General features: G+C 41.8%; 2 protein-coding genes across 6 annotated transcripts in view; both read left to right on the plus strand.

The window, feature by feature from the left end:
- LOC133544245 (SLAIN motif-containing protein 1-like) overlaps window positions 1-14,210 on the plus strand; it is a 32,664-nt gene extending 18,454 nt beyond the window's left edge. For 2 of the 3 annotated variants that reach the window (XM_061889399.1, XM_061889400.1), the window contains 4 exons: window positions 116-424; window positions 11,204-11,332; window positions 11,406-11,682; window positions 13,713-14,210. In XM_061889399.1, coding sequence (XP_061745383.1) covers window positions 116-424; window positions 11,204-11,332; window positions 11,406-11,682; window positions 13,713-13,788 — 791 coding nt within the window. In that variant the 3' untranslated portion in view covers window positions 13,789-14,210. The remainder of the gene's footprint in view (window positions 1-115; window positions 425-11,203; window positions 11,333-11,405; window positions 11,683-13,712) is intronic. The other variant, XM_061889401.1, reaches the window with a different exon arrangement.
- Window positions 14,211-17,124: 2,914 nt separating this feature from the next.
- Window positions 17,125-27,524, plus strand: part of LOC133544205 (PI-PLC X domain-containing protein 1-like) — a 12,455-nt gene continuing 2,055 nt past the window's right edge. Inside the window, exons 1-4 of one of the 3 annotated variants that reach the window (XM_061889327.1) lie at window positions 17,127-17,342; window positions 17,424-17,560; window positions 21,882-22,007; window positions 24,171-24,326. In XM_061889327.1, the coding sequence (XP_061745311.1) occupies window positions 17,249-17,342; window positions 17,424-17,560; window positions 21,882-22,007; window positions 24,171-24,326 (513 nt within the window). In that variant the 5' untranslated portion in view covers window positions 17,127-17,248. Of the gene's footprint in view, window positions 17,343-17,423; window positions 17,561-21,881; window positions 22,008-24,170; window positions 24,327-27,524 lie in introns of all 3 variants that reach the window. The other 2 variants (XM_061889326.1, XM_061889328.1) reach the window with 2 other exon arrangements.

The raw sequence follows: 27,524 nt of genomic DNA on the forward strand, positions 1-27,524 counted from the left end.
AAGAGGTAGGCATTTTTCAGAGGTCTCAAGAAGGTAACAAATACAAGAATGTGTGTGTGTGTGTGTGTGTGTGTGCCCGCCATGCCATGCCTCTCCTCTTATCTCGCTCAACCAGGACTCAGGCAGGACTACGCCAGTGCGTCGTTCACACTGGCCAACCGACGCAGCCAGAGCGTCACCTTCCCACTCAGCGTTCGCCCCGACCTGGAGGAGGAGGAGGAGGGAGGCGAGGGGGACGACGAAGATTTCGGTCCCCTGCCGCCCCAGCTCAGCGTCTCCCCGCCGTCCCACGGCCGCACTTTCTCCAGCGCCCGAGACCGGCAAAGAAGCAGCAGCTTGCGGTCCACCCCTCCTTCCGTCCCGCCTCGCCTCGCCGCAGGGTTCACCTACCAAACGCCGCCGCCGTCTTCCAGTCCGGGAGCAGGTGAGCGAAGGCGGCCATGCCCTGAAGTGACCCAGCCTGCGATGGCCCAGTCACTTAATAATAACCATTTAATCCTCTTGTACAAGCGGGCTTAAAGCTGCGCCCACAGAGCCTTTCCGATCCCAGTTTGATAGGATTTAGATTGGTCTCTGGGAACTGAAAGGAGCTTTTTGCAGCGTCTTAAGTCATCGCTTCGTAACGACAGAGCCGCCGTGACCTCCAGATGTCACGCCATTCAGCAGGAATTGGCTTTAGGATAACTGCTGCTGATGTCATTTTTAGGCCAGTGTACTGTAGACGATAGAGTGAAGTGAATTATATTTATATAGCGCCTTTCTCAAGTGACTCTTAGCGCTTTACATAGTGACACCCAATATCTAAGTAACATTTAAACCAGTGTGGGTGGCACTGGGAGCAGGTGGGTAAAGTGTCTTGCTCAAGGACACAACGGCAGTGACTAGGATGGCACAAGCGGGAATCGAACCTGCAACCCTCAAGTTGCTGGCACGGCCACTCTACCAACCGAGCTATGCCGCCCCACGATGCAAAGCGAAAGCCATTTATCAACAACATCCAGAAACGCCGCCGGCTTCTCTGGGCCCGAGATCATCTAAGATGGACTGATGCAGAGTGGAAAAGTGTTCTGTGGTCTGACAAGTCCACATTTCAAATTGTTTTTGGAAATATTCGGCATCGTGTCATCCGGACCAAAGGGGAAGCGAACCATCCAGACTGTTATCGACGTTAAAAGAAAAGGTGATGTAACACATTGGTGAACATGCCCTTTCCCAACTACTTTGCCACATGCGCGGTTTGCGGTCTTTTCCGCGGAGTCCGCGGGTAAACCGCTGGTCGGGCGGTTGACATGACGAAAAAATAGATTTTAATTAAATTCGGGCGGGTGGCGGTTGAACCATCCGAAGATTAAGTGAATTGAAGTGAATTATATTTCTATAGCGCTTTTTCTCTGGTGACTCAAAGCACTTTACATAGTGAAACCCAATATCTAAGTTACATTCGAACCAGTGTGGGTGGCACTGGGAGCAGGTGGGCAAAGTGTCTTGCCCAAGGACACAACGGCAGTGGCTAGGTTGGCAGAAGCGGGAATCGAACCTGCAACCCTCAAGTTGCTGGCACGGCCACGCTACCAACCGAAGCTAAACATGCTTCAAGGATCGGTATCCTTTGCCATTCGAAGAGCCATTTAAAGGGGAACATTATCACAATTTCAAAAGGGTTAAAAACAATAAAAATCAGTTCCCAGTGGCTCGTTTTATTTTTTGAAGTTTTTTTCAAAATTTTACCGGTCCCGGAATATCCCTCAAAAAAGCCTTAAAGTGCTTGATTTTCGCTGTTTGCGATGTGACTATCCATTGACCTGTGACGTCATACAGGGCTGCCAATACAAACATGGCGGTTACCACAGCAAGATATAGCGACATTAGCTCGGATTCAGACTCTGATTTCAGCGGCTTAAGCGATTCAACAGATTACGCATGTATTGAAACGGATGGTCGGAGTATGGAGGCAGATAGTGAAAACGAAATTCAAGAAGAAATTGAAGCTATTGACGCTATTTGGCCATAGCGTGGGTGTACCTAATGAAGTGTCCCATAGCATGGCTGCCTTATTAGCATCGCCGGTAAAATGTGCGGACCAAACGATCAGGACTTTCGCATCTTGTGACACTGGAGCAACTTAAATCCGTCGATTGGTAAGTGTTTGTTTCGCATTAAATGTGGGTATCTAGTTTCAAATATACATACAGATAGAGTAAATAGCATGTTAGCATTGATTAACTGGCAGTGATGCCTGACCAAATATGTCTCATTAGCACATAAGTCAACAACATCAACAAAACTCACCTTTGTGATTTCGTTGACTTAATCGTTGCAAATGCATCTGCAGGTTATCCATACATCTCTGTGCCATGTCTGTCTTAGCATCGCCGCTAAAATGTGCAGACACTCTGGTACATTCAATGGGGGTCTGGCGGCAGATTTCTTGCCAGGGGTGCAACTTGAATCCCTCCCTGTTAGTGTTGTTACACCCTCCGACAACACACCGACGAGGCATGATGTCTCCAAGGTTCCAAAAAATAGTCGAAAAAACGGAAAATAACAGAGCTGAGACCCGGTGTTTGTAATGTGAAAATGAATATGGAGGGTGTGTTACCTCGGTGACGTCACGTTCTGACGTCATCGCTAAAAGACCAATAAACAGAAAGGCGTTTAATTTGCCAAAATTCACTCATTTAGAGTTCGGAAATCGGTTAAAAAAATACATGGTCTTTTTTCTGCAACATCGAGGTATATATTGACGCTTGCATAGGTTTGGTGATAATGTTCCCCTTTAAGACACTTGTCATAAAACGAAGAAGTCAATAGGAGACGCTATTATTCTCTTGAATGACCGCCGGCACTTACCCAGATGAAAAGTATTAGGGCGTGCTATGAAGCCATTGACTTTGTCGCCTACTACAACATGTACGATCTGCTTGTCAGTCCAGCATCATGTTGTGCGTAGCTTCTGTGGCAACACGCACACGACTGCAAGGCATACTGGGTGACACAGAGTACACTAATGGTTGTGATATAAACAATTTTATCACTCTTAGTAATACGCTTTGAAGCCACACCAAACAAGATTGACAAACACATTTCGGGAGGACATCCTCCCAGTAACACAACATAAACGCAACACAACAAATACCCAGGATCCTTTGTATTCATGACACTTCCCGACTATTTTATACCTCCGTGCGTCGGTAAGGTGGGCGGGGTTGGGGGCGCGGGGGCGTAAAATATATTCAGGAAGTGTCATGAATACAAAGGATTATGGGTATTAGTTGTGTTGCGCTTATTTTGTGTTACTGTGAGGATGTTTTCTCGAAATGTGTTTCGTCAATCTTGCATTGTGTGGCTTCACAGCGTGGCGCATATTAGTAAGTGTTAAAGTTGTTTATATCACAACCATCAGTGTACTCCGTGTCACCCAGTATGCCTTTCAATCTCGAACGTGTGATTGCGGAAGCTGCACACAAGTTGCCGGACCAACAATCGGTTCGTACATGTTGTTGAAGGTGTCTAAGGCAATGGCTTCACAGCACGCCCACATTCTTGTCATCAGGATGAACGTTATTGAATAGTCGCGAGAACGTTAGCGGTTCAAATTGAGTACATTACTCTGTGAAACAGTTTTAAATAGTTCTGTGGGTGGTAAAGGTGGCCAACCTCTGATATAATTCAGCGGGCGGTTGGCGGGCGGGTAGTAGGGGTGGGCGATATCGCAAATTTGGGTGTCGATACCGATCCGATACCGGCCAGTATCGCCGATACTGATACCGGAAGTGTCGTCATCTGATGGGGGGGACTTCGGGGTATCGATACTTTTGCCTTTATTAATTGATTATGATAATAATACAACACAGGACAACGATTTAAGTCAAAAAATAAAATATTTATTACAAAAGTAATATCAATAGCAATAAAGTAATGCAAATAAGGTGCAAACAACTACTGAACCTGGCTTGTCGCCTCAAAACACTTAAGGTAAATAACAAAACTCTGGTTATTGAACCAAGTTGTAAACATGAACACAAAACAAAAGAATTGAGAAACTCAAATAAAAAAGTAATAACATCAATTATAAATTATTATTGTGTATCGGCTGGGGACATCTCTGCGCTGCTGATCCGCCTCCGCTTGGGATGGTTTCCTGCTGGCTCCGCTGTGAACGGGACTCTCGCTGCTGTGTTGGATCCGCTTTGGACTGGACTCTCGCGACTGTGTTGGATCCATTGTGGATTGAACTTTCACAGTATCATGTTAGACCCGCTCGACATCCATTGCTTCCCTCCTCTCCAAGGTTCTCATAGTCATCATTGTCACCGATGTCCCACTGGGTGTGAGTTTTCCTTGCCCTTATGTGGGCCTACCGAGGATGTCGTGGTGGTTTGTGCAGCCCTTTGAGACACTAGTGATTTAGGGCTATATAAGTAAACATTGATTGATTGATTGATTGAATTACAATAAAGTAAGTCGTGCAAATAAGGTGAAAACCAATACTGAACTTGACTAGTCGCCTCACAACACACAAGAACTTAAGTAAAAAAAGAAAACACTAGTTATTAAACAGTTGTAAAAATGAACACAAAACAAAAGAACTGAGAAATAATTATCGTTATTTTAGTGCAATAAAATACTTTACAGTTTACAACCAAGACATTAAGTCGCACTGGAAACGCACACGTGTGTGTGTGTGCGTGTCCGAGTGAACCTCGGAGCGAATTATACTGATGTGTGTGTGTGTGCGCAAACGCACCAAGCGTCATGTTAATTGTATTTATTTTATTTTATTTTGGGTTAAAGATGAATTTTAAGTGTTTTTAAATCTCGTTCGCGACCCATCCCTAGGGAGGAGGGATGTAGTGGTGAGGAGCGCTGCGCTCACATTTTTTTTTAAATCGGAGTGATTCGCTTAATTTGGTGAAGTATCGATACCATCACGCCAGTATCGATACGATACCGATACTCACCAAGTATCGATACTATCGATACTTGGTATCGATACGCCCAGCCCTAGCGGGTACGGTCCCGCTAAAAAGTTGGTTCGGGTGGATGGCGGGTGTATGACGATTTTGGTGATGCGGATGCGGATGATGTAATTGCCTATCTGCGCATCTCTAGTACACGACTCCGCTATATATATAAAAACTCCAAGGAGACACACGTCATAGCAAGGTAACTCGTCTTGCTGACGTTAGTGGTACCTCGACTTAGAGTTCGGCTCAACCCAATAGGAACAACGTGAAACCCTGGAAGGGACCGCAGACGTGGCGGAAACCGCCCTTAGGTGTCCGGTGCAATAGATGCCAAGTGGACACTGTAAATAATTTAAGCCAAGCACTTCAAATTTTAAGTCAAATAAATATGTTTACATGTATTAGTTGCACCAGAATATGAACTGGAGATATGCAAACCCTGTTTCCATATAAGTTGAGAAATTGTGTAAATCGTAATTAAAAACAAAATACAATGATTTGCAAATCCTTTTCAACCCATATTCAATTGAATGCACTACAAAGACAAGATATTTGATGTTCAAACTCATAAACTTACTTTTTTTTTGCAAATAATAATTAACTTAGAATTTCATGGCTGCAACACGTGCCAAAGTAGTTGGGAAAGGGCATGTTCACCACTGTTTTACATCACCTTTTCTAAACAGACTTAATGACTCCGCAGAAGTGTTGTACCGGTACCCAAATTATTTTGAGACTTTTCGGTACTTTTCTACACAAACGGGACCACAAAAAATTGCATTATTGGCTTTATTTTTAACAAAAATCTTAAGGTACAATAAACATGTTTCTTATTGCAAGTTTGTCCTTAAATAAAAATAGTGAACATACAAGACAACTTGTCTTTTATTAATAAGTAGGCAAACAAAGATTTCCTAATTTAGCTGCTGACATATGCAGTAACATAGTCATTTATCTACCTATTATATTGTTAAGGACAAGTGGTAGAAAATGTATTATTAATTTACTTGTTCATTTACTGTTAATATCTGCTTACTTTCTCTTTTAACATGTTCTGTCGGAGTTTATAGCGACTTAATTGTCCAGGGTGTACACCGCCTTCTGCCTGAATGCAGCTGAAAAAGGGACAAGCGGTAGAAAATGGATGGATGGATAATGTGAATGTTGCCTGTCTATCTGTGTTGGCCCTGCGATGAGGGTGGCGACTTTTCAGGGTGTACCCCGCCTTCCGCCCGAATGCTGCTGAAAAAGGGGCAAACGGTAGAAAATGGATGATTGATAATGTGAATGTTGCCTGTCTATCTGTGTTGGCCCTGCGATGAGGTAGCGACTTGTCCAGGGTGTACCCCGCCTTCCGCACGAATGCAGCTAAAAAAGGGACAAGGGGTAGAAATGGATGGATGGATGGTGTGAGTGTGAAGGTTGTCTGTGTTGGCGCTGTGATGAGGTGGCAACTTGTCCAGGGTGTACCCCACCTTCCGCCCGAATGCAGCTGAAAAAGGGACAAGCGGTAGAAAATGGATGGACGGATAATGTGAATGTTGCCTGTCTATCTGTGTTGGCCCTGCGATGAGGGGGCGACTTGTCCTGGGTGTACCCCGCCTTCCGCCCAAATGCCGCTGAAAAAGGGACAAGCGGTAGAAAATGGATGGATGGATAAGTTGAATGTTGCCTGTCTATCTGTGTTGGCCCTGCGATGAGGTGGCGACTTGTCCAGGGTGTACCCCGCCTTCCGCCCGAATGCAGCTGAAAAAGGGACAAACGGTAGAAAATGGATGGATTGATAATGTGAATATTGCCTGTCTATCTGTGTTGGCCCTGCGATGAGGTGGCGACTTGTCCAGGGTGTACCCCGCCTACCGCCCGAATGCAGCTGAAAAAGGGACAAGTGGTAGAAAATGGATGGATGGATAATGTGAATGTTGCCTGTCTATCTGTGTTGGCCCTGCGATGAGGTGGCGACTTGTCCAGGGTGTACCCCGCCTTCCGCCCAAATGCAGCTGAAAAAGGGACAAGTGGTAGAAAATGGATGGTGTGAATGTGAGTGTGAATGTTGGCGCTGCGGTGAGGTGGTGACTTGTCCAGGGTGTACCCCGCCCTCCGCCCATGTACAGCTGAGATAGGCTCCAGCATCCCCCCTTAACCCTGAAAGGGACAAGCGGTAGAAAATGGATGGATGGATAATGTGAATGTTGCCTGTCTATCTGTGTTGGCCCTGCGATGAGGTGGCGACTTGTCCAGGGTGTACACCGCCTTCCGCCCGAATGCAGCTGAAAAAGGGACAAGCGGTAGAAAATGGATGGATGGTGTGAATGTGAGTGTGAATGTTGTCTCTGTGTTGGCGCTGCGATGAGGTGGTGACTTGTCCAGGGTGTACCCCGCCTTCTGCCCGAATGCAGCTGAAAAAATGGACAAGCGGTAGGAAAATGGATGGATGGATAGTGTGAATGTTGCCTGTCTATCTGTGTTGGCCCTGCGATGAGATGGCGACTTGTCCTGGGTGTACCCCGCCTTCCGCCCGAATGCAGCTGAAAAAGGGACAAACGGTAGAAAATGGATGGATTGATAATGTGAATATTGCCTGTCTATCTGTGTTGGCCCTGCGATGAGGTGGCGACTTGTCCAGGGTGTACCCCGCCTCCCGCCCGAATGCAGCTGAAAAAGGGACAAGCGGTAGAAAATGGATGGATGGATAATGTGAATGTTGCCTGTCTATCTGTGTTGGCCCTGCGATGAGGTGGCGACTTGTCCAGGGTGTACCCCGCCTTCCGCCCAAATGCAGCTGAAAAAGGGACAAGTGGTAGAAAATGGATGGTGTGAATGTGAGTGTGAATGTTGTCTCTGTGTTGGCGCTGCGGTGAGGTGGTGACTTGTCCAGGGTGTACCCCGCCCTCCGCCCATGTACAGCTGAGATAGGCTCCAGCATCCCCCCTTAACCCTGAAAGGGACAAGCGGTAGAAAATGGATGGATGGATAATGTGAATGTTGCCTGTCTATCTGTGTTGGCCCTGCGATGAGGTGGCGACTTGTCCAGGGTGTACACCGCCTTCCGCCCGAATGCAGCTGAAAAAGGGACAAGCGGTAGAAAATGGATGGATGGTGTGAATGTGAGTGTGAATGTTGTCTCTGTGTTGGCGCTGCGATGAGGTGGTGACTTGTCCAGGGTGTACCCCGCCCTCAGCCCATGTGCAGCTGAGATAGGCTTCAGCATACCCCCTCGACTCCGAAAGGGACAAGCGGTAGAAAATGGATGAATGTTGTATTGACATATTCAACCTAAATGATTAAAATTCATATTGTTTGCAGATGAAACCAATATATTCTATTTCAATGATAATTATAATGAACATATTTGTACCGTAAATGGAGAATTAAAACAAATTAAATGATTTATAGATGGTGACAAATTATCATCAAATCTAAATAGGATCCATGTCCTTAGCGCGTATGAATTGTGTACATTGAACACAGGAAGTTAACATTTATTTGCTTCCTCCTACTCAAAATTACAAAAAACATTTTAAACGTGAAAAAATAAAGAAATAAACTTGTAGAACCCATTCAACTCCGTACAAGCCAATCAGTCGCGGGAGGTGCTTTTCCCACCTAGACCTTCAGTGATTACCTCTCAAAATACCATCATTGATGTCACCACCTGATTATTGCTGGATAAATACTATACAGGAACACAGTTGCACCCTACTGGGCATTGAAACACATCAACAGTGTACAAAACGGGTTATTTTCTGGCGCTTTTAAAATGCATCAGCAATTAAAACATATACCTTTTTTAAATGTCTCTGCTGGGTTTATGCAACTTCCGGTCAATAAAGTTTGATTCCAAGTACACACTTCTCAAAGATATATTACCTTCCCTGACCACTTGATGGCGACAAATGCACATGTAGCACTGTTAATTAAATGACAAGCATGACACACTTTAACAACAAGGGTTTAGATAATCTCGTTGTATCAGAACAGCTACTGTCAACAACTTGTAATCTGATTGGCTATCGCAACTGTCTATCAACTGTATGTGTTCTCAAATTCATCCGCCTACGGTTACGATGAGTATCCAATCACAGGATGCGTAAATGTCACTGTGACGGACTCTTGCCGTCGTCGTGCGGGTTGCATGGACCACTCAGGAAGGACATTGCTTTGAGCGGGTTTGACTTTTTTTATTTTTTTCAAATAAAGCTTGTCTGCGGTCGGGTGGCTTTTCAGCTGCTTCTTCACTGCTCGCTCCTCCCGTCGTCGCTGTCTTCGGCTCGCGTTCTGTCGCTCTCTCTCTTTCGGTACTGCTGCGGGTTCTCTTGCTCTTTCTGCCTCGATCTCTCCTCCTTCTCCCCTTTTATACACCGTTTGGAAATAAGTCAATTGTGTCCCAGTGTGCGAGCCACGCATCTGATATCGCTCGTAGCATCGCTCCCGGCAAGCCAAGCCTCTCCGCTCGGTCATCGTCTCCGCCATTTTGGGCCGGGCTCTAGCGTGCCCCGCCCCGCTGCTCGTTCGCCGGCTCCGCCTCTCCACAGTCACGTTCAACGTGAGGCCATCTTGAAGGGCTCACTGACAACTTGTGATCCGATTGACAATCGCAATTATCTATCAACTGTATGTCCCTATTTACTTACAGTGCACGGACGCCCGCATTGTTTATTCTGTAGGCCTCCGGCAGATTTGGTACAGCATGGCAACATAAGCCTGCTGAATTCTGATTGGATACAAACTCTAACCTAAAACAGTACTGGAAGGAGCATAATATGACATGAGGAAAATATGAATACTTTTAGATATTTAAGGAAAGTAAATTAAAAAAAATATTTTTAATCCTGATTTCTGGTTATGATGGCACACCACTGGTAAATACACATCACAAAACTGACCTTTATAATCAAACATGACTGTTTTGTTGTTCTACACTTACTATAAGCTATTAAAACGAGGTGCGCCGGGGTGGTCTACACCAGAGGGTGTCTAAACTTTTTCCACTGAGGGCTGCACACTAAAAAATCAAAGCAAGCGGGGGCCACTTTGATATTTATTATGTTTAAAACCAATACAATATATGTACAAAAAAATATACATTTGGGCCTGGGGACCCTAAAAGGTTTTGGTCTAAAAAATGTGTCATTATTCAGTATTATTTTTATTCATGGTTTATATCTCTAGATCAACATTAAGTCTATCTGTCAATATAACGATATCAAAAGATTTAAGTTGTATGTTCTTTTTGTCAAAGAAAACCTGTTTTTTTATGGAAATATGTAATATTTTCACCCAATAAAATTTTTAAGTGAAATATTTGAGATTATATAATAATTGGAGCCTTAAAAAGGTCAATAACTCATAACATTGATTTTAACTCATTATTATTTTTTTTTTAGCAATGACACTTAAAAACAAGTTACACAACAATTATTGGCGATCCAAAAGGGTCCTACTCATTAAAGTGTTAAAAAATAAATTATACATTTTACTAACTGTTTACTTTTAACACAATAACCTGCAGATCAACTTCAGATTGTACATTTTATTGTTGTTTATGTTTTTTGTTTGTTTTAGGCTCTTTTTAAAAGAAATAGAAACAAAAAACCGCTTACTTTTTTACATAGCAAACACAAAATATGCAACATTTTCCCCAAATAATATTTAATGTGACGTTATCGGAGCCTTGAATAGGTCAATAATTCATAATGTCATTGATTTTGATTCATTATTATTTTTTAAAGAAAGAAACAGCCTGCATGGCAGCTTTTGTGTTATTAATGAAGTGAATTATATTTATATAGCACTTTTCTCTAGCGACTCAAAGCGCTTTACATAGTGAAACCCAATATCTAAGTTACATTTAAACCAGTGTGGGTGGCACTGGGAGCAGGTGGGTAAAGTGTCTTGCCCAAGGACACAACGGCAGTGACTAGGATGTCTGTCTGTCTGCTTAGAGTCAACATTACAACATTTTCTTGTTACATTTCACCTGTTGGCTCTTTTATAACACTTTAAAAAAACAAACAAAAAAAAAAAAAAACTTAGAAATAGTATTTTTACAATGTGCCATGGGACCGTTAAAAATGACTTGTGGGCCGCAAATGGCCCCCGGACAGCACTTTGGACACCCCTGGTCTACACACAAGCACTCCTTTTTGGAGCTGAATATTAAGGCCTTGATGGAGGTCTTCACCGCCTGAATAACATTATTTTAAAAGATTTTTTCCCCCTTCTTTTGTTGTCAGATAAGATGCGGGGGAGCTTACCTAACCTCGCTGGCGCTCCAAGTAATCCCCGACTTCCCAGCGCCTCCTCGCTTCGTAACAGCCAGAGCTTTGATTCTCCCGAGGGTTTGACTCTCCTGCAGTCTAACAGTGAGTCATCTAATCATTTTTTTGGGAGATTAAGATGAAAAGGTCACATTTTTTTTGTGTGTCTACCCCCCAGTGGCATCCCCCGGCCCGCTGCACACCAGGGCCCAGAGTGAGTCTCCGTCGCCACGGCAACAACCAAAGTCCACCGCCTACATCAGCCCCACCATCAAGGGCTCGGCCTCCGTGCCCACCTCGCTGTCGTCGGGCGGCATCAGCGGGATCCCGACGCTCAGTAAATCATCGTCCTTCTGTGTGTCGGCATCACTCCGCAGCATCCTGTCCCCGCCTGCTTACTGCGATAAAACCGGAAGCCACACCCCCGCTGGCAAGGTGGTCCAATCATCATGCAGGTACAGACATATATTACAAACCCCGTTTCCATATGAGTTGGGAAATTGTGTTAGATGTAAATATAAACGATATACAATGGTTTGCAAATCATTTTCAACCCATATTCAATTAAATGCAATACAAAGACAAGATATTTGATGTTCAAACTCATAAACTTATTTTTTTTGGGGGGAAAATAATAATTAACCTCAAATTTCATGGCTGTAACATGTGCCAAAGTAGTTGGGAAAGGGCATGTTCACCACTGTGTTACATCACCTTTTCTTTTAACAACACTCAAACGTTTGGGAACTGAGGAAACTAATTGTTGAAGCTTTGAAAGTGGAATTCTTTCCCGTTCTTGTTTTATGTAGAGCTTCAGTCGTTCAAAAGTCCGGGGTCTCCGCTGTCGTATTTTACGCTTCATAATGCGCCACACATTTTCGATGGGAGACAGGTCTGGACTGCAGGCGGGCCAGGAAAGTACCCGCACTCTTTATTTTTTTACGAAGCCACGCTGTTGTAACACGTGCTGAATGTGGCTTGGCATTGACTTGCTGAAATAAGCAGGGGCGTCCATGAAAAAGACAGCGCTTAGATGGCAGCATATGTTGTTCCAAAATCTATATGTACCTTTTAGCATTAATGGTGCCTTCACAGATGTGTAAGTTACCCATGCCTTGGGCACTAATGCACCCCCATACCATCACAAATGCTGGCTTTTGAACTTTGCGTCGATAACAGTCTGGATGGTTCGCTTCCCCTTTGGTCCGGATGGCGCAATGTTGAATATTTCCAAAAACAGGGGTTAGTGCGTCTGACTCACAATACGAAGGTCCTGCAGTCCTGGGTTCAAATCCAGGCTCGGGATCTTTCTGTGTGGAGTTTGCATGTTCTCCCCGTGAATGCGTGGGTTCCCTCCGGGTACTCCGGCTTCCTCCCACTTCCAAAGACCTATCCCCAATAGGTTGATTGTCAACACTAAAATTGGCCCTAGTGTGTGAATGTGAGTGTGAATGTTGTCTGTCTATCTATGTTGGCCCTGCGATGAGGTGGCGACTTGTCCAGGGTGTACCCCGCCTTCCGCCCGATTGTAGCTGAGATAGGCGCCAGCGCCCCCCGCGACCCCAAAAGGGAATAAGCGGTAGAAAATGGATGGATGTATGTGGACTTGTCAGACCACAGAATAATTTTCCACTTTGCATCAGTCCATCTTAGATGATCTCGGGCCCAGAGAAGCGGGCGGGGTTTCTGGATGTTGTTGATAAATGGCTTTCGCTTTGCATAGTAGAGCTTTACTGTAACTTGCACTTACAGATGTAGCGACAAACTTTTTTTTAGTGACAGTGGTTTTCTGAAGTGTTCCTGAGCCCATGTGGTGATATCCTTTAGAGATTGATGTCGGTTTTTGATACAGTGCCGTTTGAGGGATCGAAGGTCACGGTCATTCAATGTTGGTTTCCGGCCGTGCCACTTACGTGGAGGGATTTCTCCAGATTCTCTGAACCTTTTGATATTACGGACCGTAGATGTTGAAATCCTTACATTTCTTTGCACTTTGAGAAACGTTGTTCTTAAACTGTTTGACTATTTGCTCACGCAGTTGCGGACAAAGGGGTGTACCTCGCCCCATCCTTTCTTGTGAAAGACTGAGTATTTTTTGCGAAGCTGTTTTTATATCCAATCATGGCACCCACCTGTTCCCAATTAGCCTGCACACCTGTGGGATGTTCCAAATAAGTGTTTGATGAGCATTCCTCAACTTTATCAGTATTTTTTGCCACCTTTTCCAACTTCTTTGTCACGTGTTGGCTGGCATCAAATTCTAAAGTTAATAATATGCAAAAATATAAAATGTTTATCAGTTTGAACATCAAATATGTTGTCTTTGTAGCATATTCAACTGAATATGGGTTGAAAGTGATTTGCAAATCATTGTATTCCGTTTATATTTACATCTAACACAATTCCCCAACTCATATGGAAACGGGGATTGTATTTTTAATGTGGCGTTTACAATCCTCCCGTGACCATAATGTCCTGATTCCAGTTTACTAACACCTCCAAAGAGCTTGTCGGCCTTCAGCAACGTGCGTGACCGCGCATGGAGGGACAGCCGCTACTGACGGAAATTGATTTAATGACAACTGATTCAGGTTCGTGTCAAAAGGGTGTCTGTCGTCCTTGCTGCTTTTGTGCAAGGAAACACAATTTTAAATAACTATTGAGAGATTTATAATAAAGAGCAATGATTAAGTTTTGTGCCAAAAATGCTGCTAAAATCTAAAGTCTGTGTGGGCACTTGAACATCCTGTGTGAGTCTGGTTTAAATGTATTAAGTACACGGAAGTGATTTCTAAATTATTTGACTTGTTTCACTGTTAAACACTTATTGTTGCACGTTAAACACAACCGACACCTTGTCTGTCTGTTTGCTTAAGTTTACACTTGGAACGTCACAGTCACGCAATTTTGTTTACCGTTAATGCACACTTTTGTCTAACTGTTTGAAAATGATGCATTTATTAAAATGATTGTTTAATCTTAACACTGATTTTTTTTTTTTTTTTCTATGAGGTGAATAATTAAAAAAAAATTGTGTACGTGCAAGTTAAAACTCTACTATGCAAAGCGAAAGCCATTTATCAACAACACCCGGAAATGCCGGCAGCTTTGCTGAGCCCGTTGGGCCTGAGTTCATTTAAGATGGACTGTGAAAGTGGTCTGAGTCCACATTTCAATTTTTTTTTTTTGGAAACTATGGATGTTGTAGGGCAGCACGGTGGAACAGGGGTTAGTGCATGTGCCACACAATACGAAGGTCCTGAGTTGTCTTGGGTTCAATTTCGGGATCTTTCTGTTTGAAGTTTGCATGTTCTCCCCGTGACTGCGTGGGTTTCACCTCCAAAAATCATGCACCTGGGGATAGGTTGATTGGCAACACTAAATTTGGCTCTAGTGTGTGAATGTTGTCTGTCTGTGTTGACTCTGTGATGAGGTGGTGACTTGTCCAGGGTGTACGCCGCCTTCCGCCCAAATGCAGCTGAGATACATAGGCTCCAGCGACCTTGAACAGGACAAGCAGTAGAAAATGGATGGGTGGATGTTGTTTCCTCTGGACCAAAGAGGAAAAGAACCATCCGGATTGTTCCATGCGCAAAGTTCAAAAGCCAGCATCTATGATGGTATGGGGGTGTATCAGTGCCCAAGGCATGGGTAACTTACACATCTATGAAGGCACCATTAATGCTGAAAGGTACAGACAAGTTTCAGAGCAACATATGTTGCCATCCAAGCAACGTTATCATGGACGCCCCTGCTTATTTCAGCAAGACGATGCCAAGCCACGTGTTACAACAGCGGGGCTTCATAGTAAAAGTGCGGGCATTATGAAGCCTAGGATACCACAACAGAGACCCCGGACTATCGAACAACTTAAGCTGTACTTGTACCATGAATTGATTAACGTGGACCCAGACTTAAACAAGTTGAAAAACTTATTCAGGTGTTACCGTTTAGTGGTCAATTGTACCGAATATGTACTGAACTGTGCAATCTACTAATAAAAGTTTCAATCAAGCTGTACATCAAGCAAGAATGGGAAATAATTCCACCTGAAAAGCTGAAAATAGTGGTTTTCTCAGTTCCCAAATGTTTACAGGGGGTTGTTAAAAGGAAAGGCCATTAAACACAGTGGTAAAAATTCCCCCGTGCCTATTTTTTTGCAATGTGTGGCTGCCATTATTAGTGAGAACAAGCCCTTGATCAGGGGTGTCCAAAGTGCGGCCCGCAGCTAATCGTTTACCTGCCCGCCACACATTCTGCAAAATTTGCAAAATTGATAGTATTGCAAAAATAAATAAAAAACATTTAAAAAAAAAAAAAGTGGAATGAGGTGAAATCTAATGAGAAAAAGTGGCAATGTTGACACAAAGCTGCCATGCAGGCAGTTTTTCTTTTTTTTCCATTGCTCAAAAAAAAGACAATCTATGTATAATGAATTATTAATTAAAAATTATCACTTTAAAATTTATGTGGAAAAAATATTGCATATGTTGTCTGGTTGCCATATAAAAACATCAAAGTTTTGACAAAAGAGCATAAAACCAACAAAATAGTTCACACTTAAAATCAACAGATACATCGTAAGTTGATCTTGAAATGTAAGTGTTAAAAGTAAATAAAATAATAAAAATGCATCACTTTGAGTGGGGAACCTTTCGGATCTCAAATATATTTAGTAGGATTTTATTTAACTTTTCACTGTGATTACTCAAAAATATTAAATTAAAATCAATGCTGTCCTGCATTATTGATCTTTGAGGGCTTTAATTCCTAAATAAAGGAACTCTCCTGAAGGAATCAGTAAAGTACTATCTAAATACTGTATATGTCAGTTTTACTATAAAAACAAAGTTGTTCTCAAGCAAACATGTTTCTCTACGTCAACCAGCAAGTTTTTGGATGGGAACATTGTGATATTAAGTCTGCTCTTACCGGAGACTTCAGTGGAATATGCGACCTCTTCCTGCAGCTCAAAAAGGCAGCTGTGATCTTGGCTCCTCGGCTTCTTTCAGAGACACTGGCGTTCACCGCAGCCCTCCGACTTTCAGGTATGACTTTACGATCTCACTAAAACACTATTAAAAGAATAAGCAGATAAGGGATATTCCAGAATTATCCTAGTAAATGTGTCTAATTACATCTGGAGCCCTCACCTTTTTTTTTTTTTTTGTCCTTCACTCTAACTTTCCTCATCTACAAAACTTTCATCCTTGCTCAAATTAATGGGGGAAATTGTCGCTTTCTCAGTCCGAATAGCTCTTGCTGCTGGAGGCTATGATTATAAACAATGTGAGGAGCCCTACAACCCGTGACATCACGCGCACATCGTCTGCTACTTCCGGTACAGGCAAGGCTTTTTTTATTAGCGGCCAAAAGCTGCAAACTTTATCGTCGATGTTCTCTACTAAATCCTTTCAGCAAAAATATGGCAATGTCGCGAAATGATAAAGTATGACACATAGAATGGACCTGCTATCCCCGTTTAAATAAAAACATCTCATTTCAGTAGGCCTTTAAATAAAAAAATATAATAATTTGACTTATTTTTAACATTTTAGTGACTGAGACCCTCTTTGCTCCCCAGGAGCCTTAAGGATTAAATTAAAAAAAATTCCATATATCTTGTTATGGTTTGAAAATGAAAAATATCAAAACGGCCCATGAATGCTTAAATTTGTCTGTGTTCGGCTTTCTTTGGAAAAGTTTGGACACCCCTGCCCTTGATGGTGGGGCTGACTTATATTAAAATGATTCTGTTCAATTTCAACACATTTTTTTTTAGGATGGGATGGACGGAATAATAAAAATGAAATTGTGTGTGACTTTTACAGTATAAAGTAATGCACAGGTAATAAAACATATAGCAATCAGGCGATATCGTTTTCATCCAGCAGGGGGCGGCATTACGCCTATAATCGTCCATACAGTGCAGTGTTCAATAGAAGAAGAATGTCCGCATAGTTTTACTTGACAGTTTGTAAATATCAACAATGTCGGACTGAATATAATGTCAAATCTACAATGGAGGCCAGACTAGACGATGGAAACTCCGACTGGATGTCCTGTTTGCCTGAGGAGAACCTCGACGTGTCGCTGTGGAACTTGGCTCTTCCTGGTACTGTAATATTAACGTGCTGACCGGAAGTTGTGTTTTCCTGAAAAATGTTGCCAATTTGTGTTCAAACGACTCTTTCAGGGAGTCACGACAGCATGTCTTTCTGTCTGGACGTGTCCTCTCCTGTCTTACAATCTGAGTCGTTGCTCCTTAGAGGGCTGGATAAAGTCGCTCCGTGTTGGACTCGACGCTGTGTGTCCCGTTGGGCCACTACGCAGGTAGGCAGACTCATTACGTCATCGCGCCGCCAGCGGCCATCTTGGTGCGGGCAACATTCCCGTTAAAAGGCAATGCAGCTTCAAACGCTGAAAGTAGATGTTTTGTTCTTTTCTCTACATATTTGTGTGAATGCTCCAAAACATTCACACGTGGTTTTCTACACCAAAACTATAGCTCGGTTGGTAGAGTGGCCGTGCCAGCAACTTGAGGGTTGCAGGTTCGATTCCCGCTTACGCCATCCTAGTCACTGCCGTTGTGTCCTTGGGCAAGACACTTTACCCACCTGCTCCCAGTGCCACCCACACTGGTTTAAATGTAACTTAGATATTGGGTTTCACTATGTAAAGCGCTCTTTGAGTCACTAGAGAAAAGCGTTATATAAATATAATTCACTTATAATTCACTATTATTCAACTTCAACTTATTTTTCTTCTTTAGGTTTTGGCCCGCTCTACATTTCCACATTTTTTCACCCGATTTGAACCGTTCCAACTTAAAACTGATCAGCCCTTTCGGGAATCGCGGGATTTCCCTTGAAAAATTCCAAGATTTACCAGAATTCCGGGTTTTCCAAGATATTTTTCCCAATCAAAATTAACTGGACATTTGTTTATGAATTTTCACAATTTCCACATTTTTCCACTACTCATACTATTCCACCATTTTGGAAATTCAAACTATCATATTTCCAAGTTCAAAAAGATTCCAGGATTTTCCAGAATTCCTGGTTTTCCAAAGCCCTGTGTGCACCATTTTTTCTGGCGACTACCCCTTCCACATTTTTCAACACATTTCAACTGTTTCGCCATGAAAACATTCCTCTTAATCAGGATAGAAAACAAAGTTGTTTTTTGAACTGGAAAAAATCCTGGTTTTCCCAAAATTCCAGGAATTCCCTAATTCCATTTCTCAATTCAACATGTTGCTAAAATTTTAACACTAAATATTTCAACTCATTCAGAACATTTAAGTTTTTTACCATTTTATAAAAATTCCTGCATTTGTTAAGGTGATTCCTTTTTAAGCATCATTTTAGCGTGATGATTATCTAGAACATTATGGGTGTTTAAAACCAGTGAAAATTAATTAATTTATGCTCAACTTTTCCAATCCTAAATTAATGGGCTCAAGATTTTAGCTTTTTGTTAAAAATGTCATAACCTTCTTAACATTTACCCCATTTTAAAAAGGTTGGTATCATTGAAAAGCTTGCTAAAGAAAGAAACAGAAACAAGTCGTTTTACAGTTACGGTATGCTTGACGATAGGCATGGTGTTCCTGGGATTAAAGGCCTCACCTTTTCTCCTCCAAACATTTTGCTGGGTATTGTGGCTGAACAGCTCATTTTTTGTTTCATCTCAATCAATAGATCAATCAATCAATGTTTATTTATATAGCCCTAAATCACAAGTGTCTCAAAGGGCTGCACAAGCCACAACGACATCCTCGGTTCAGATCCCATATCAGGCATCAAATGGACAAAGATAAGACCTTCTGGAGGAAAGTTCTGTGGTCCGATGCACCAAAAATTTAGCTGTTTGGCTACAATACGCAGCAATATGTTTGGAGGAGAAAAGGGGAGGCCTTTAATCCCAGGAACACCATTCATACCGTCAAGCATGGTGTTAGTAATATTATGCTCTTGGCCTGTTTTGCTGGCAATGGAACTGGTGCTTTACAGAGCGTAAATGGGACAATGAAAAAGGAGGATTACCTCCAAATTCTTCAGGACAACCTAAAATCATCAGCCTGGAGGTTGGGTCTTGCGCCCAGTTGGGTGTTCCAACAGGACAATGACCCCAAACACACACCAAAAGTGGTAAAGGAATGGTTAAATCAGGCTAGAGTTAAGGCCTTCCCAAACTCCTGACTTAAACGTGTGGACAATGCTGAAGAAACAAGTCCATGTCAGAAAACCAACAAATTTAGCTGAACTGCACCAATTTTATCAATAGTAGTCAAAAATTCAACCTGAAGCTTGTGGACGGCTACCAAAAGCGCTTTATTGCAGGGGAACTTGCCAAGAGACATATAAGCAAATATTAACATTACTGTATGTATACTTTTGACCCAGTAGATTTGGTCACGTTTTCAGTAGACTCATAATAAATTCATAAAAAACCAAACTGTTTTTTGTGACCAACACGTATGTGCTCCAATCACTCTATCACAAAAAAATAACAGTTGTAGAAATGATTGGAAACTCAAGACAGCCATGACATTATGTTCTTTACAAGTGTATGTAAACTTTTGACCATAACTGTATATTGCACCCTCTTGCGATGACTTTATACATCACAATACATTATTTGGTATGCAAATGATAATAGAACCATTTCAAAAAAGAATTGCATAAGGTTCTTAATTTGGCTCCTACGAAGTAGTTATGGAGCAGTATCGGCCATACCAATAATTATGTTTTAAATGTAGAAAAAAAAATCATAATTTGACTCCTTTAAAGACCTTCTGTGTTCAGGGACTTATTTCCTGAGTTTGTAAACAATAACAAATATGACATTTTTTTTTTAGATACATATAAATCCCGGTATTGTTACTGTCAATATTTAAATCAATCTGCCCACCTTTGTTTACATTCGAGAGCCCTAGTTTAAAGTTAAAAAGTTAAAGTAGCAATGATTGTCACACACACACTAGGTGTGGCGAAATTATTCTCTGCATTTGACCCATCACCCTTGTTCACCCCCTGGGAGGTGAGGGGAGCAGTGAGCAGCAGCTGTGGCTGCGCCCGGGAAGCATTTTGGTGATCTAACCCCCAATTCCAACCTTTGATGCTGAGTGCCAAGCAGGGAGGTAATAGGTCCTATTTTTATAGTCTTTCGTATGACTCAGCCGGGGTTTGAACTCACAACCTACCCATCTCAGGGCGGACACTCTAACCCAGGGGTGTCCAAAGTGCGGCCTGGGCGCCATTTGCGGCCCGCAGCTAATTGTTTACCGGCCCGCCACACATTATGTAAAAATTGCAAAATTGATAGTATTGCAAAAATAAAAAATAAATACATTTACAATAAGTGGAATGAGGGGAAATGTAATGAGAAAACGTGGCGATGTTGACACAAAGCTGCCATGCAGGCAGTTTTTTTGTTCCTTTTGTCTTTATTTTTATTTTTTTTTCCATTGCTCGAAAAAAAAAGGACAAAACTATTTATGTTACAATGAATTATTACTTTTATGTGGAAAAAATATTGCATATGTTGTGTGGTTGCCATATAAAAACATCAACGTTTTGACAAAAGAGCATAAAACAAACAAAATAATAGTTCAAACTTAAAATCGACAGATATATCGGAAGTTGATTTTGAAATTTAAGTGTTAAAAGTTAAAAAAAAAAAAAAACTAATAAAAATGCATCACTTCATGAGTGGGGAACCTTTCAGATCTCAAATATATTTAGTAGGATTTTATTTAACTTTTCACTGTGATTACTCAAAAATATTAAATAATTAAAATCAATGGTGTCTTGCATTATTAATCTTTGAGGACTTTAATTGCTAAATAAAGGAACTCTCCTGAAGGAAGCAATAAAGTACTATCTATCTAAATACTGCACATTTCAGTTTTACTATAAAAACAAAGTCGTCTTTGACAGAAAAGGCATACAACCTTATTTGTTTTACTTTATATCAACAACAAGCTGATATAGAGATTTACTGTAAGCATTAAATATAAAATAATAATAATAATTTGACTTATTTTTAACATTTCAGTGACTGAGACCCTCTACGCTCCCCCGGAGCCCTAAGTATTAAAAAAAAAAAATCCATATATTTTGTTAAGCTTTGAAAATGAAAAATATCAAAATGGCCCCCGCATGCTTAAATTTTCCGTGTGCGGCCCTCTGTGGAAAAAGTTTGGACACCCCTGCTCTAACCACTAGGCCACTGAGCAGATTAGCAGTTAGCCGTTAGCATCTCCTCTTACGGTGTATATTCAAGCATGTTCAGCTATTCCCTATCCTCCAGTGATAATAATACATGTAAGAAACATCGGTCATTGTGGCTTTGCACTGTGGAGGCACGTTAACCGCGAGCGAGAATGCTACATTGTGTCGATGACACGTTTGTTTCCTTGTCGCTCTCAAATTTGCAGGACACAGCGAGAATGTGTCAATAGTTATCACACCATAACAAAAGCATTAAGAGTTCCATTTGATTGGTGTGTTTCACCAATCAAAGGTCGCCCTTCAGTAGTTGCTGGTCTTCTGAAAAAAGTAAAATGTTGATTTTTCCAAATCACACTTAAATGAAAAAAGTGCAGTTTTACATTGATGTCCTCGTTCCTCTTCTTCTGTGCACTCAGCAAGCTGTGCTCAGTCGCCAGTGTGACCTTGGCGTTCGCTTCTTGGACCTGCGGATTGCCAGGAAGCCAAAAGACTGCTGCAACTTATTCTTTGCCCATGGCATCTACACACGGATTACTGTCAAGGTACACACACACACACACACACACAAGCGCCACATGTGTATGAGGTGTGTGTACTGAATTTCAGTTCTAAAGCAAGGGCCTCCACACATTTTCCACTGAGGGCCGCATTTAGAACCATTAAAGGATGTGGGGGCTACTATCATACAGTCCACACTTTTGTTGTATTTAATATATGCATTTAAGATATGCTAAGCTAATAAATACATCTAAAGAAGAAACCTCAGGTGACACCACAATGACAAACATGATGCTGTGCCATTATAAAACCAGTGAAGTTGGCACGTTGTGTAATTAATAAATAAAAACAGAAAACAGCATCCTTTTCAACTTATATTCAATTGAATAGACTGCAAAGACAAGATATTTAATGTTAGAACTAAGAAACATTATTTTTTTTTCAAATAACCATTAACTTAGGTAGGTAGGTCTTTATTGACTTAGAATTTAATGGCAGCACCGCATTGCAAAAAACCTGGCACAGGGGCATTTTTACCACTGTGTTACATGACCTTTCCTTTTAACAGCACTCGGTAAACATTTGGGAACAGAGGAGACCAATTTTTGAAGCTTTTCAAGTAGAATTCTTTCCCATTCTTGCTTGATGTACAGCTTAAGTTGGTCAACAGTCCGGGTTCTCTGTCGTAAAATTTTAGCCTTCATATTGCGCCACATTCAAGCCAGTCGAGTACCTACACTCTTTTACTATGAAACCACGCTGTTGTAACACGTGGCTTGGCATTGTCTTGCTGAAATAAGCAGGGGCGTCCATAATAACGTTGCTCCAAAACCTATATGCATCTTTCAGCATTAATGGTGCCTTCACAGATGTGTAAGTTACCAATGCCTTGGGCACTATTACACCCCCATACCATCACAGTTGCTGGCTTTTGAATTTTGTGCCTATGACAACATGGTACATTTCCTCTTTGTTCCGCAGGACAGGACGTCCACAGTTTCCAAAAACAATTTCAAATGTGGACTCGTCACACCACAGAACACTTTTCCACTTTGCATCAGTCCATCTTAAAAGACCTTGGGCCCAGGAAAGCCGGCAGCGTTTCTGGGTGTTGTTGATATGTGGTTTTCACTTTGCATAGTAGAGTTTTTACTTGCACTTACAGATGTAGCAACAAACAGTGGTTTCTGAAGTGTTCCTGAGCCCATGTAGTGATATCCTTTACAAACTGATTTCAGGGAGGAATCTGAGGGATCTAAGGTCACGGGCTTTCAATTTTGGTTTTCAGCCTTTCTACGTACGTGCAGTGATTTCTCCAGATTCTCTGAACCTTTTGATGATATTACAGACCGTAGATGGTGAAATCTCTGAATTCCTTCCAAAAGCTCGTTGAGAAATGTTGTTCTTAAACTATTCGACAATTTGCTCAAGCATTTGTTCACAAAGTGGTGACCCTCGTCCCATCCTTGTTTGCGTAAGACTGAGCATTTCATGGAAGCTGCTTTTATACCCAATCCTGGCACCCTCCTGTTCCCAATTACCCAGCTCACCTGTGGGATTTTCCATATAAGTGTTTGACGAGCAGTCCTCAACTTTCTCAGTCTTTTTTGCCACCTGTCCCATCTTTTTTGAAACGTGTTGCAGGCATCAAATTCTAAATGAGCTAATATTTGCAAAAAATCCCAACGTTTTCCGGTTCGAACATTAACTATTTTGTCTTTGCAGTCTTTTTAATTGAATAAAAGTTGAAAAGGATTTGCACATTTTTATATTTTGTTTTTATTTACGATTTACACAACGTGTGAATGTGAGTGTGAATGTTGTCTGTCTATCTGTGTTGGCCCTGCGATGAGGTGGCGACTTGTCCAGGGTGTACCCCGCCTTCCGCCCGATTGTAGCTGAGATAGGCGCCAGCGCCCCCCGCGACCCCGAAAGGGAATAAGCGGTAGAATATGGATGGATGGACAACGTGCCAACTTCACTGGTTTTGTAAACAAAGTGGCAGATAGTTGCGTCAACATCTTAACCACTCAAAGGCCAGCGTCCACTGCAGTGGACACTTGTATTTTTCATAAAAGGGGCTTTTCTTTCCTAAAATTTGTATAGACAAATAGACAAAAAAATGTCCACTACCGAGGATGCTGGTTCTCCGAATCAGAATGATAGTGAAGGTAGAGCCCTGCTGTAATGATGCTATGTGTCAGCAGGAGGCCCTGGACCAACTGGCCACCTGGTTGGATGCTCATCCCAGAGAAGTTGTTATCGTCTGCTGCTCCCATTTTCATTTTCTGACCCTCAGTGACCACACAAAGCTTGTAGAGTATTTAGTCTCGCTGTTTGGACCCAAGCTCTGCTCCTCTAAGGTAACTTGACTGTTATGCCTTCTGTACTGTATACATATTTATGGACCAGTCCACACAATCAGTGCCATTTGATTGTTTTCCAACATTTGATAATACACATATTTAACTACTTAAACAGTGTACTTTGCCAGCTCAGTCAATGTACTTTCATTTTTGTACCAGGTTCTTATGTGGAAGATGACTTTTTTGAGTAATAGGGCTGAACGTAACAGGATTGAGTTTTTACTATAGAATTACATGAAATATAGCTACAAGGCATTTTATGCGAATGAGATGTTGGCACTAAGCACATTACAGTGATTCAACAAAAATATGTATATTTGAAAAAATAAATGACATGAAATCAACATTTAGGTAACAGCTTTTGAAATAAATGAGTGAATTTGCATATGGCCAACTTCCTGTGGACCATGTGACTTGTGGAATATTCAACAATGTTCAATGTGGTGGAGTAACAGAATAGAAAGAAAATGCAGGAACGTGACTAAAATGTGAATTTTAACAGCCCCAAAATTTTGTTTTTAAAGAAAATAAACTTCATAAATAATTGGGAGAAGGAGTAACACATGAATAAATAAAAAATTCAAAACTTTTTGAAGGTAAAGTGTAATTTTATGACTCAGGGACAGGCAACAAATGCAAGTGTTCCAGTGTTCAAGATGGTTTAAAGCAGGGGTCTCAGACATGTGGGCAAATTGCGGTTCGTGAGACGTTATTTTGCAGCCCCCACATTAATATGAAAGTTTAATGTTAGTGCGGCCCGCAAATTTTGTTGTGTTATTTTTTCAATGTTCTGGGTTGCCTACCCCTGCATTAGTGGAAAAGCGGCAAATGAGTGAAAGCGACAAAGATTTTTCCATGGAGACGAGGGTTTTCTTACGTGCCTGGCTGCAGTCACACCGCGACACCTGTCAGTCAGTAATAACAGTCCCCGATAACCTGGACCAATTCAAACCGTTATTTGTTTTTCTTATCGTTTAATTTCCATTGCCTCACACGATGAACACTACATATACAGTGGGGCAAAAAAGTGATTAGTCAGCCACCGATTGTGCAAGCTCTCCCACTTAAAATTATGACAGAGGTCTTTAATTTTCATCATAGGTACACTTCAACTGTGAGAGACAGAATGTGAAAAAAAATCCAGGAATTCACATTATAGGAATTTTAAAGAATTTATTTGTAAATTATGGTGGAAAATAAGTATTTGGTCAACCATTCAAAGCGCTCACTGATGGAAGGAGGTTTTGGCTCAAAATCTCAAGATACATGGCCCCATTCATTATTTCCTTAACACGGATCAATCGTCCTGTCCCTTTAGCAGAAAAACAGCCCCAAAGCATGATGTTTCCACCTCCATGCTTCACAGTAGGTATGGTGTTCTTGGGATGCAACTCAGTATTCTTCTTCCTCCAAACACGACGAGTTGAGTTTATACCAAAACATTCTATTTTGGTTTAATCTGACCACATGACATTCTCCCAATCCTCTGCTGTATCATCCATGTGCTCTCTGGCGAACTTCAGACGGGCCTGGACATGCACTGGCTTAAGCAGGGGGACACATCTGACACTGCAGGATTTGATTATCTGTCGGCGTAGTGTGTTACTGATGGTAACCTTTGTTACTTTGGTCCCAGCTCTCTGTAGGTCATTCACCAGGTCTACCCCGTTTGGTTCTGGGATTTTTGCTCACCGTTCTCATGATAATTTTGACCCCACGGGATGAGATATATTGCGTGGAGCCCCAGATTCGAGGGGGATTATCAGTGGTCTTGTATGTCTTCCATTTTCTGATAATTGCTCCCACAGTTGATTTTTTCCCACCAAGCTGCTTGCCTTTTGTAGATTCACTCTTCCCAGTCTGGTGCAGGTCTACAATTCTTTTCCTGGTGTCCTTCGACAGCTCTTTGGTCTTGGCCATAGTGGAGTTTGGATTCTGACTGTTTGAGGCTGTGGACAGGTGTCTTTTATACAGATAAGTTCAAACAAGTGCCATTACTACAGGTAACGAGTGGAGGACAGAAGAGCTTCTTAAAGAAGAAGTTACAGGTCCTTGAGAGCCAGAGATCTTCCTTGTTTGAAGTGACCAAATACTTATTTTCCACCATAATTTACAAATAAATTCTTTAAAATTCCTACAATGTGAATTCCTGGATTTTTCTTTCACATTCTGTTTCTCACAGTTGAAGTGTACCTATGATTAACATTACAGACCTCTGTCATCATTTTAAGTGGAAGAACTTGCATAATCGGTGGCTGACTAAATACTTTTTTGCCCCACTGTATTTCTATATGACACCGGATAACACTCCGGGAGCCGTCACTTTTTTGCACTCGCTATCTCGCTATTATCCACCGACCGCCGCGTTGCTGTAGGGAGGGAAAGCGAAACGACACACATTGCGGAAATAACATTATTTTCCGTGCGTCGGCTGAATACAAATATATTCTACAACCCCAAACATGTCTTTTTCAAAGCCTGCAGTGAAGAGAAGAGTTAGTGATGTGCAAAGACAATTCCAGGAAAAGAGGAAGATGCAATATTTCTTTGTTGAGCACAGCGGCACCCCGACGTGTCTTATTTGCACGGAAAAAGTTGCAGTACACAAGGAATACAATTTGAAACGTTAATTATACAACTAGACATTCTGAGGCGTATGCAACATTTTTTTTAATAACCATTTTCTCGCGGCCCAGACTCTGCGTCCAGTGGCCCCCAGGTAAAATGAGTTTGAGAGCCCTGGTTTAAAGTCATATTTTAAATGTATTTGGTAAAATTATATCAGTGTAAAATGTGTTAGTTACATTTATCAATCAATCAATCAATGTTTACTTATATAGCCCTAAATCACTAGTGTCTCAAAGGGCTGCACAAACCACTACGACATCCTCGGTAGGCCCACATAAGGGCAAGGAAAACTCACACCCAGTGGGACGTCGGTGACAATGATGACTATGAGAACCTTGGAGAGGAGGAAAGCAATGGAGACCCGAAAATAATACGTTACAGTAATCGAGACGAGACGTAACAAACGCATGGATAATGATCTCAGCGTCTTTAGTGGACAGAATGGAGCGAATTTTAGCGATATTACGGAGATGAAAGAAGGCCGTTTTAGTAACGCTTTTAATGTGTGACTCAAAGGAGAGAGTTGGGTCAAAGATAATACCCAGATTCTTTACCGTGTCGCCTTGT

Source organism: Nerophis ophidion, linkage group LG27 (genome assembly GCF_033978795.1).
Source record: "Nerophis ophidion isolate RoL-2023_Sa linkage group LG27, RoL_Noph_v1.0, whole genome shotgun sequence".
In the NCBI taxonomy this organism is placed as follows: Eukaryota; Metazoa; Chordata; class Actinopteri; order Syngnathiformes; family Syngnathidae; genus Nerophis; species Nerophis ophidion.